This window comes from Artemia franciscana, chromosome 20, assembly GCF_032884065.1.
Source record: "Artemia franciscana chromosome 20, ASM3288406v1, whole genome shotgun sequence".
Taxonomy (NCBI): Eukaryota; Metazoa; Arthropoda; class Branchiopoda; order Anostraca; family Artemiidae; genus Artemia; species Artemia franciscana.
In genome coordinates this window covers 17,841,495-17,853,960 of record NC_088882.1, presented here as the reverse complement: position 1 = coordinate 17,853,960, position 12,466 = coordinate 17,841,495, and the positions used below count along the sequence as shown (strand labels likewise).

At 34.5% G+C, this 12,466-nt stretch overlaps 1 protein-coding gene across 1 annotated transcript in view; it reads right to left on the bottom strand.

Annotated features, from left to right (window-relative positions):
* Window positions 1–12,466, bottom strand: part of LOC136039832 (medium-chain specific acyl-CoA dehydrogenase, mitochondrial-like) — a 63,007-nt gene that overhangs the window by 41,727 nt on the left and 8,814 nt on the right. Inside the window, exons 2-3 of the mRNA XM_065723745.1 lie at window positions 5,404–5,506; window positions 1,725–1,892 (exon numbers count right to left, since the gene is read on the bottom strand). Coding sequence (XP_065579817.1) covers window positions 1,725–1,892; window positions 5,404–5,506 — 271 coding nt within the window. The remainder of the gene's footprint in view (window positions 1–1,724; window positions 1,893–5,403; window positions 5,507–12,466) is intronic.

Genomic DNA, 12,466 nt, shown 5'->3' with positions numbered 1-12,466 from the left:
TACAAAACTGGAAATACACTGAATACTTGTTACAGAGTTTAACCAAGGTCATTAACACCTCGCAAACTATCCCTGTTGTTGAAACTTCTATCAAATGATAATTTTTTCCTATTTTATTTTTCAATAATTGCTCAGATACTGCTACATCAATGTTTGTACACATAGAAATAATGTCAATAATACTTACTATTGTGTTTTCTGAGATACTTACGTTTTTGAGTTTTTCGACTAAATCTACCGAATTACTGATGTATGATTTTTGAGAATAAAGCAAAGGTTTGAAGGCTGTACAAAGCGATTTTCCAATATTTGAAGCGAGGCTTTCGTACAAGCTACGATAGGCCTTAATGGAATGTCTTATTTATGTAATTTCGGTAGACTGTAAAATTTTGGACAAACACTGCCAAGGGGGAAAACCTACTGTATAATTGTGGGGTGATTTTACCATTCTGTTTTAGATTCTTTAATTCATTTATGATTTTTTTAGTAAACTGATCAGTATGATTGTGGGTTATCGTTTTATGAGTAGTTTTGTTATTTAGATGTAAATAAATTTTGTCACCATAATCTATCGTATCCATGACAATAACAAAGTTACTTTTATCTGCTTTAGTTATTATAATGGACAGGTCTTGACGGAGATTAGATAAAATTTCTAGGTTCTGCAAATTTTCTAGGGTTACATTGGCAGGAGACCTTAACTTTTTTGGCTGTTATTGACAAGCCCTAGGTTCGTCTGGGTTAGAAACAGATGTACAATATTTGTGGAAAGAGGACTCTAAAGAGGAAACTATATATTCTTCTATATATTTTTGTTTTGCTGAGGACGGCCCTTGGATATAGGGCCGAAACATGCATTTAAATTAGAATTCCACTGTCTTACGAAAAGAACTCCCCATTGTTCTTCTTGTTTTTCACGTTTCAGTTTTGACTTATTTTGCAAGTCTTGAATTCTTTCTGCAAGATTAAAATGGCTGGAATACTTAAAAACTGTAAACTCAGAAAATTATCTTCTTCCAATATATTGGTAAAAGTACATTCAATAAAAATGATTGCATTAAACCTGATACAGTTTTAAGTGTAACCATATTTTCAGATATGAAAACTGGATAATTTCGTTTGCAATGACAACTGAATATAATTTGATAATTTTTCCTTTCCTTATCTAATTGTTGAAATAATCCGAATAACCTATACTTTATCCTAGTATTTTTTCAGATAATGTTTAATTTGTTCATATTTATTCCAAATTTTACAGCGAGATGCAGCTTTGAGCTTGCCCTATAGCAAGCAAAAGAGGAACTTCAATGTTGTTTGTTTTTCTTTCAGTATAGGAATTTAACCCATAAAGATATGAACTGCAAGGTAAGAGTAAACCTTAGCTTTGCTGGTTAATCCCATTTCTCCCTCCATAGCTTCTAAAGATCCGATAAAATGTTATGTTATACCTATTATACCCGTCACACAACAAGCATGGCAAAACATAGCTAGTAAAAAAAAAAGAAGATCTAGAAAGAAATCTAGTGTGTTCAACTCTTTGATTCCAAAAAAATTAATCAAAATTTCTGATCTCAGCAGTTTCTTATATTTGTTTTACAAAAATGATATGACTAACGGGAGAAATCCTTAGCATAATCGAAAACAAATGAAGAGAAGCGTACAACTAATTCACGACAGAGATCCCAATAGAATCTTAAAAAGATCCTTAAGTAATTTTATCTTACCAAACTCTTGCGGGATGTGACCATTCATGAGACCCAGAGCGTGAGCTTTCTTGATGACTTCCCATGGGTACTCTCCAGTTCTGTCATGATGAGCAGCTACGGGCGCGATTTCTTCTCTAGCAAACTTGCGAGCCAACTCTTGGAATTCCCTTTGTTCAGGGCTAAGATCTAAAATAATTTAGATAGAATAGACTGGGAGTATTGCTTTAACAATGAGCGTAATAATTACATTTCATAAGTTAAAAACAAGTCATAAAAAGTAGATAAATAGGCTAAAGTATCTCTAATTATTCTCCTCTCAACAAATTCTGTTGTGCGAAGATAAGCCAAGAGTTACAATTGAATACACTCAAAATATGTAAATATTAAGATTATATTCACAAAACCGCAAAAAAAAACTTAAAAATGGCATCTTCTCAAAATAGGATGCCAATACGTTTTCCCTTGTGTCTCAAATCCCTTATCAGCAACATACCCTCATGTGTTGCCTAAAATCAATGATAATTACAATGGGGAAAATTTTAATTTCGAAGGATGCTCTCGGCAGAGGCATGGGTAAATTTTAGATCCCAGGGCAACGTCCGTTTTTGCGTCCCCCTCCTGAACAACATAAGCGTTCCACACGGTATATATATATATATATATATATATATATATATATGTATGGTACATAATGTAAAACGAGTCATAATAGACACTGCGTCCAGAGACAAGAGTACCCCGTAACTCCAAGCTACCCTATTGCCTCTCGAACTCCAACAAACAAAACCAGTTAGTAATTGCAATTGTTCTATTTATTGACTGGCTTTCAGAATATAGCACTAAAATTATAGCCTGTTGGTATGTGCAACTCTTTTTTTGATCTACTGGCTTTAGAAACGTGTAAACTGAAATTGACTCATACCTCCTGAAGCCTAAAATAGACTGAGATGAAGGAGGAGCGTGCACAGCCGTGTTGGCCTCAGGTGGCTTGGAGCTACAGTGAGTTGTTGATGGTAGTAGTAGTAATAGGTTTTAATAAAAAACTTTAAAATTAATAAGTCTTACATATTTAGGCTTAACATCACTAATAGATTCTGTTGATGCATATTTATTATCCAAATTTCGTTCTTCAAGTTTTGGTTTCCATTGACAACGTTGATCTTTATTTAGTTTGTTAATGTTTTACGGCTGTTTGACAGGGGTTTACTTAGTTCTTTCCTTCCATCCCCGTTTTGTAAAGGACAGCACGTGAATGTCATATTTCATGTCACATTTAAATGATGCTACAGCTAAATGGGACCTGCCAACATGCAAAATCTATATTATAGAATTAGTTTCAAAACATTCTTCAGAATTAATGCAGTTTAAATGGAAAATTGCCCCCCCCTCCTCTCTTTCTATTTTTTATCTAAATCCCACTTAGAGTTAGAAGATTTAGGCCCAAACATGTGAAAGTAAAAATAATCAAACAAGAAAAACAGTTTTTTTTTTCAAACATAGGTAAAGAGCAGAATGAAAACCTAAAACAAAGATAAATTGTTCCATATATGAGGGAGGTTGTCCCTCCTTAACCGCAGCTCTTTCTGCATTAGTTTTATAGTATTTTACAGAAAACATTTATAAGTGCAACAAATATATCTTTTAGGTAACTGCATTTTTGTACTTATAAATTACCTTTAAAAAACTTGAAAAAAATTTCTAATGTTTAAAATAAATTAACATTAATGACATATAGGTCCTTGAAAAATGGTAAAAATAAACAACTTTTCCTCCCACATCAATTGCATTTATTCTTGAGCAATATTTCTTAAAGCATTGGGGACAAAAGCACAACTTGACCAAGAAGAGCTATGATATTTGACATACCAGAACTCAATCTGGCTCTGGAGAAAGAAAAGGGAGGGATTAGATCCCAAGGGAAACCAGGTTGATAGCAGGAATAAATGGCCTATTTGTTTTAACTGGGGGGTTCAGCACTCTTTCTAACTCCCATTAGGGCAGAGGGTCCCTAATACCTACCAGACCTACCTAAGAGAATACTATACCAGAATGGGCTAGTACTCTCAATTAAACTTCAACGATTGTATTAGGTCCCGTCGACGGTATTTCAAACAGTAGGCTGCGCAAAAAACGCGGTTCTATCACCCTTTCCAGGATTATAATGAGAGAAAGGTTGAGATGGCAAGGAAACGTTCAGCAGACGAAAAAAAAAAACATCCAGCAGCTGAAGAATGACATATTGCCAACGATCTTCCTTTTCGGCTAACACTCTAGGGCCAAACACAAACCAGGTCGTACTAGGATTGGGTGGGAAGAAGTTATAACTAACGATTTGAGAGAAATTGGAACTTCTTGGAAGGGTTTAAAGAGCTTTATTTAAAGCTTTATACAGATTGGAAAAGAGCAGCGCGTGTAGCTGTGTTGGCGTCAGGCGGCTTGCTTCTGCAGTGAGTTGTTAGTAGTAGTTCAAATCAGATCTAGAAAAAACGCGTTTAGAAACAAGAACTATAATCCTAGTTCCAGAATGGCTTTCAGAGACTAGATTCTGGTCCAAATTTTGTGGGGACAACAATGAGGGTGTCCCTAATTGCATGTCATCAGGGCAATAACTAATGTGAAGTGTTTGTTAAACCGGAACTCAGTTTAGTTAGAAGTAACATTTGACTTTCAATTTTTGTTCTTTCGAGTCAGGGACCAATCTTACCTATAAGGAGGGGGGGGTTAAAAACAGTAGCTTTTATCTTTCTTGGCAAGATATCAGAGGCAATGCCGCCTATAGTAAAGAGCCATAAAGCTTCAATGTTCATTCTTTTTCCAGAGGCACTTCTTGTGGAAGGAGTGGTCGCACAAACTTCAGAGGGTAAACATCCAAATCGAAATCAGAGGTTTTAGTGCTCTTTTTAAGATTCAAAAGTGATTAGGGGCAACTATCTCCCCACCCACACCTTTTTTCCCCCAAATGAATCAGATCCAAATTTTGAGATGCCATATTGTTCAAAATAGGCCGAAGGTCAAATAAAAATCCTCTGGGGTTTGACAAATTATATTAAACATATTTTATTTTGTAGTTTTAGGTTCGAACATAAAAATGAAAATTACAGTGAAATAAATCTTGAGTTGCTGAGCTTCCGGTAATTATTATCATTACATGTCAAATATTCAGTTTCACTTTATTAGTTCTTTCCAAGGACTATTCAAGACACATACAGTTTTCAATAAAGTGCAGCTGATGCAGAAGGCTTAAAACTTTAAAGTTGGGGAGGGTGAAGAGGATAGTTGTCAAACTCTTGTTTATAGTGATTTTTGTTTTTATTTTGATTTGGATATTCAATTTAAGTTTTACTTGTTTTAAGATTTATTTATTCATTTATGCTGTTTGTTTGCAATGATAATTTCTGTTCATTTTGTGTTTCATTCATTCTTTAATAGCAATTTCTTGTCGTTTTGAGTTTGAATTATCTAAGAACCTATTTCTGCTGATTTCCAGTTTAAAATGGCTCTTTATTTTACTTTGTCTTTTTTGAAAAGTTTTTTCAAGTTACTCTTTCATAAGATATTGTCAGATCTCAACCATACTAAGCAGGGAACAAGAACTGGTGCTATAGCTGTGTCTTTTAGAAGTCCAGACTGGTTCAAACCTCTATAATGTGCAGGGAAAGGGGATGAAGCAAGACTAAATAATATACAGAATAATTACCAAAGCAAAGACCATAAGCTGGTTTTGACTCATTGATTTCTGCTGTGTTTGGTAAAGTTGAGGCACATCTTATAGGTTGAAATCGTGCCGATGCCCGTAAAACCTAGAAGCAATAATCGAACATTTTTTAAAAAGAACAAGAGCATCTATAACACATGAAATGCCATGAAAAAAAAATCCAAAGAAGCAAAATGAATACCTAGACTAGAGTTTTTAAGTCCCCACCAGGACATTATGGAGAGCCATTTACAGGTTCATCTGAAGGCTAATTCCTATTTCTAAACACTTTGTTTTAAGTCATACTGATATTGTAAAGTACCATATGGCAACAAAAAACGAACAATTTGAAGGTGTTTTGGGAGTAAAACAGCTTAGAACTGTAAAAAGAACATCATTATAATCTCTGTGGTAGAAAACCCTGAAGTAGAGATTTCCATTCACTCTTAATACTCCCCTCCCAGTCCCCTTAGTAAGTGAAAAAAAAATCAGAAAAAAAAACAACCCAAAGAGAAAGAAATTCATTTGAAAACAATCCCAGACTAACAACTATTATTTAGGTTTACCTTAACAGGAAAAGTTTATCACCAAACATTTTTCGGGGAATTTAAAAAGAACTTGAAATAGTAATGACTTCTTTTATTTATGTAGCATTAGCAGTGCGCTTGAACATTATAGAGAACTAGCTGTTGGGGTGGCGCTTCGCGCCACCCCAACACCTAGTTGGTGGGGGCGCTTCGCGCCCCCCCAAGCCCCCCCGCGCGCGTAAGTCGTTACGCGCCATATTAGTTACGCGCCATTGTAGTTGTGTCCCTATGTCCCACCTGTGAATATAGATATATATATATATATATATATATATATATATATATATATATATATATATATATATATATATATATATATATATATATATATATATATATATATATATATGTTTTTAACTACGTAAAACTTGCGAATATACAACATTCTTTGCTGTCCCATTGTCTGTGCATATAAATAGATTGTCAGGTTTACCGACTCTTGAACATGCAACATATAATGGTCCATGGGAAAACAATCCGTATTCAGATCTATACCTCATGATTCTAATGATTGCCCTTGAGCTTTGTTGATGGTGATTGCTAATCGACCATTCCCTGAGTCGCCATCGTCATTTATATATCCCCCTGTGCACCCCGGCGTCCCCTTTGTAGTTATGTCCCTGTGTCCCGGTCGTCATTTATATTCCCTGTGTCCCGGTCGTCATTTGTGTCCCGGTGTTCCAGTCTGTGATTTCTCTTTGAGTGTCCCGGGCGTCATTTATATTCCTTGTGTCCCGGTCGTCATTTATATCCCCCTGTGCCCCCCCGGCGTCCCCATTGTAGTTGTGTCCCGGTCGTCATTTGTATCCCGGTGTCCCGGTCTGTATATACATTCGTTTTTTAGTTTTGTTTTTCTCCTTTATTTTTTTCCTTTTTTCTTTTTTTTTCTTTTTTAGTTTATTTAGATTTTTAGATTTTTTAGTTTTTTTATTAGTTTTTAGTTTTTTTGTAGTTTTTACCATTTTTTTAGTTTTTTTAGTTTTTTTTTTACTTATGTCCTGGTCGTCATTTATACTCCCTGTGTCCCGGTCGTCATTTGTGTCTCGGTGCTTTGTTGATTGCTAATTTATATTATATTTATATTTATATTTTTTATATTTATTAATATTTTTTTAGTTTTCTTTTTCTCTTATTTTTCAGTTTTTTTAGTTTTTTCTTTTTTAGTTTTTAGTTTTTTTTTGTTTTTTACCTTTTTTTAGTTTTTTTAGTTTTTTTAGTTTTTTAGCTTTTTTAGTTTTTTTATTAGTTTTTAGTTTTTTTTTAGTTTTTGCCTTTTTTTAGTTTTTTCAGTTTTTTTTAGTTTTTAGTTTTTTACCTTTTTTTAGTTTTTTTTAGTTTTTTAGCTTTTTTAGTTTTTTTTCTTTTTAGTTTTTTTTGTAGTTTTTACCTTTTTTAGTTTTTTTTCTTCTTTTGTATTAGTGTGAAATAATTCAGACGTCATATGCGGACAAACACGACGTCACTCGACAGACAGACAGACAGACATAACCCACAAACAACTTATTTTTATATATATTTATTCATATTTTTTTAGTTTTCTTTTTCTCTTTTATTTTTCAGTTTTTTCCTTTTTTTTAGTTTTTTTCTTTTTTAGTTTTTAGTTTTTTTTAGTTTTTTACCTTTTTTTAGTTTTTTTTAGTTTTTTTAGTTTTTTAGCTTTTTTAGTTTTTTTATTAGTTTTTATTTTTTTTGTAGTTTTTGCCTTTTTTTATTTTTTTCAGTTTTTTTTTAGTTATTAGATTTTTACCTTTTTTTAGTTTTTTAGCTTTTTTAGTTTTTTTTTCTTTTTAGTTTTTTTTGTAGTTTTTCCCTTTTTTAGTTTTTTTCTTCTTTTGTATTAGTGTGAAATAATTCAGACGTCATATGCGAACAAACATGACATCACCTGATCCATCCACAGATCCACACACAGACAACTTATTTTTATATATATAGATATAGATTGTTCAAGAACTCATTTGAAATCTAACGTTTATGTTTTGAGGCTTTGAATTAATTTGTCCTGAAAAACAACGTTCTGAAAAAACCTACCCAAAGAAAAAGAAATTCATTGTGAAGTGCAATATGGATCCAAGAATGAGACTTAGTGACATTTCTAGAGTGAAAATGCTGATAACTGTAAGCAGAGTACAACTGAAATCTCCATGTCCAAAAACTTTAACCAGAAATGTACTATTCCTATATTGAACACCACCCCTCCCAGTCCCCTTAGCAAGTTAAAAGCAAAAAACTGGTTTAGAAATGCTGCCTAGTAAAAAACAACTACATTTAAACAGATTCAGGAATAAAAACCATTTTTTATTTATTTATTAATATATATAACGGTAAGCAATAATGCTTGTTGCTATAGACACAAAACAAGAAATAATCTAATTAGCAACACTAGCAACACTTATGAATATTAGAAGATATGTTAAAAAAAAAACTTATGTCCAAATCTTATGTCAACTTACAACTAAACATCAAAAACTCCCAAATAGAGAGGTGTCTCCACTAAAGAACGTTTATATATCTGCACATACCCAGCTTCCAAGACTTCAACAGGTAGACTATTACAAGGTGAAACGACCCTACTAGAAAATGAACATTGTCCTATTTTCTTATTTGATTTTGAAGGGTACAGTTTGTAATGGTGTTGGCTGGTTGTGTGATAGTGACTGTATTTGAAAAATGAATCAAAATCTAGGTCATCCATACCTTTACTAATACAGACCACGTTGATAAGGTCACTACGACGCCGTCTGAAATTTAATGAAGAAATATCAAGCCTAGAGAGTTGCTCTTTGTAGGCAAGATGCTGAAGGTAAGGGATCATTTGTACCTTTTCTACGCGAAGTTCATCCATTACATTTAATGGAAACCAGACAGAAGTATTATACTCAAGAGGTGGGCAAACAAGAGACTTGTAAAGCAAAAGGAAATTTCAATGACTGAATTTTCTGAAACTTTTCTTCAAAGACGATAGATGGTAGTTTGCATTTCTCACGATTGCTGAAATATGCTGATCAAATTTAAGTTGGGTATCAAAATGGATACCAAGGACTTGCACCATTTCTTCAGAAGGGACATTTGTACCAGACAAATGAATACGTGTAATTAGGAGGTATCCTACAACCATAATGTAAAACAATACACTTAGACGGATTTATAAACATGGCATTGGACTCACACCACTGAGTAAGGGAATACAGGTACTCTTGCATAAGGTGTACCCCTGTTAGATTTTTTATGGGTAAGTAGACTTTCATGTCGTCGGCAAACAACTTTAGACATGAGTGATGGATAGAAGAGGGTAAATCATTCACAAATAAACAGAATAAAACAGGTCTCAGGCAACTACCCTGGGGCACCCCAATTATTACTTCAATTAGAGACGATATCACCTCCCCAACAACTACCTGTTGAGTATGCTCCTTTAGATAATCACCTATGAATGAATCTGTTCTTGGTCCTAGGTTATACATAGCACATTTACAAAGAAGTATGGGTATTGAAGCCCTGAAAGTCAGCAATTACCTCAAGAAGTTGGGTGTTACAAGATCTTCGTCTTCGAAAACCATGTTCAGCAGGACTCCTAAGACTATTATCATCAAAGAACTTCTGAATTCGCTCCCCAATCAATTTTTCCATCACTCAACAAAAAATAGATGCAATTAAAATTGGCCAATAATTTATAAAATCTGATTTGGAACCCTTTTTACTAAGGCATTCTTCCAGCCAGAGGGACACAACCCATGTGCAAGAGATAAATTAAATATGAAAGTAAGTGGCTCTGCAATTTCCCCAGCTATTTTTCTAATCATTTCATTTACAAATCCATCTGCATCTGGTGATTTTGATGTGCTTAGTTTTTAAGAATCTTAAACACCTCAATCATTAAAAATCCGAATCATTAAAGGATGAAGTAGTTTCAGGTGATGTTGTTGGTATTTCAAAATATGAAGGTATTGGTTTTGGCTTAGTAAAAACAGAAGCAAAAGTCTCGTTAAAAATGTAGGTGTTTTCAAGATCATTATCAATTGGTAATTGTGTAGTTGGATATGTGAATACTGATATAGAGGGTACCAGATTTGGTTTATATCTATTTACATGCTTCCAAAACATTTTTGGTGATACAGCACTAGATTGAATAATATGCGTCTCCAGCTCTTTATGATTGGCTTTAAGAAGCTTAGTAACCCTATTCCTTGCTCTTGTGTAAGAGGACCATTTATCATTATTTTGAAGTTGGCTTTGTGACTGTTATGGCTTATTTTTGTCATTACGCAATTCAATATAAAACCGCCAAGACTGTTTTTTTTTTCACGAATTACTTGGAGTACTTGACATGGAAGCTTAGGCTTTCCTCTACTGTCAGAATATTTACTCAGCAATGGAACAAATTTCTCCCAACACTTCTTTCAGAAATTCAAAAGCTGAATCTGGAAACACCTGACCAGTTTTTAGCTCATGCATAATATTAAGAGACGAAATAAAATTCTTCATAGATTCATAATCTACATTAAAGTAAGTATACCTCAAAGTGACAACACCCTCTCTCTGAACATTAGTCTTCATATAAATCTCAAGAACAACATGATTACTTTTACCTAAAGGAGCTCTAAAATTTATGTTCAAAACATCATCTACAGATTTAGTAATAACAAGGTCTAAAATAGATGGAACTGCATCCTTTCTTGCTCAAGTTGGCATATCAATATGCTGGTACAAGTAAAGATCATCCACTCTATCAAACAAGAGCTAAGAGCTCACATGGCACTTGTGACGAGGCAAGAAGAGCTAAGAGCCAAGAGATCATATGGTATGAGCTCTAACAAAATTCTATGAATCAATAGATTGATTTAAAAAGGAAAATAAGAAGCTTAATGCCGGTCAGGATTTAAAATAAGAGCTCTGAGTCACGATGTCCTTCTAAATATCAAAATTCATTAAGATCCGATCACCCACTCGTAAGTTATAAATACCTAATTTTTTCCTATTTTTCTTCTCTCTTTAGCCCCCCAGATGGCCGAATCTGGGAAAACGACTTTATCAAGTCAATTTGTGCAGCTCCCTGACACGCCTACCGATTTGCATTGTCCTAGCACGTTCAGAAGCACCAAACTCGCCAAATTACTGAACCCCTCCCCCCAACTCCCCCAAAGAGAGCGAATCCAGTACGGTTCCGTCACTCACGTATCAAGGACATTTGCTTATTCTATCCACCAAGCTTCATCCCGATTCCTCCACTCCAAGTGTTTTCCAAGATTTCCCCCTCCAACTCCCCCTAATGTCAAAAGATCTGGTTGGGATTTGAAATAAAAGCTCTGAGACATGAATTCCTTCTAAATATCAAATTTCATTAAGATCCAATCACCTATTCGTAAGATAAAAATACCCCCATTTTCACGTTTTCCAAGAATTCCGGTTTCCCCCTCCAACTCTCCCCAATGTCACAGGATCTGGTCGGAATTTAAAATTAGAGCTTTAAAGCACAAGATCCTTCTAAATATCAAATTTCATTAAGATCTGGTCATCCTTTCGTAAGTTACAAATACCACAATTTTCAAAATTACCCCCCCCACCTCCACCAAAGAGAGCACATCCAGTCCGGTTATGTCAGTCACGTATCTTAGACAGGTTTTATTCTTCCCATCCAGTTTCATTCTGGTCTCACCACTTTACGTAAATCACATATCAACAACATTTGCTTATTCTACCTATCAAGTTTCATCCCAATCTCTCCACTCTAAGCATTTCCAAAGATTTCCGGTTTCCCCCCTCCAACTCCCCCAATGTTACCAGATCTGGTTGGGATTTAAAATCCCGACCAGACATCTCAAGACATGAGTTTCTTCTAAATATCAAATTTCATTAAGATCTGGTCACCCATTCTTAAGTTAAAAATACATAAATTTTTCTAATTTTTCCAACTTAAAATCCCCCTCTAACCACCAAAGAGAGCGGATTCAGTCCAGTTATGTCAATCATGTGCTTATTCTTACCACCAAGTTTCATCCCAATCTCTCCATTCTAAGCGTTTTCCAAGATTTTCTGTTTCCCCCTTCAACTCCCCTGATATCACTGGATACAGTTGGGATTTAAAATAAGAACTCTGAGACACAAGGTCCTTCTAAATATCAAATTTTATTAAGATCCAATCACCCATTCGTAAGTTAAAAATGCCTCTTTTCCTCTCCCTCCAGCTCCCCAGATGTTCAAATTGGGGAAACGACTGTTATCAAGTCAATTTGTGCAGGTTCTTGACATGCCTACCACTTTTCGTTGTCCTAGCACGTCCAGAAGCTCCAAACTCACCATAGCACTACAAATCCCCCCAACTCCCCCAAAGAGAGTGGATCTGGTCTAATTATGTCAATCATGTATCTAGAACTTATGCTTATTCTTCTCATCAAGTTTCATCCTGATCTCTCCACTTCAAGCATTTTCCAAGATTTCTGGGTTCCAAAATTTGTTCCCCCTTCCAACCCCCTATGTCC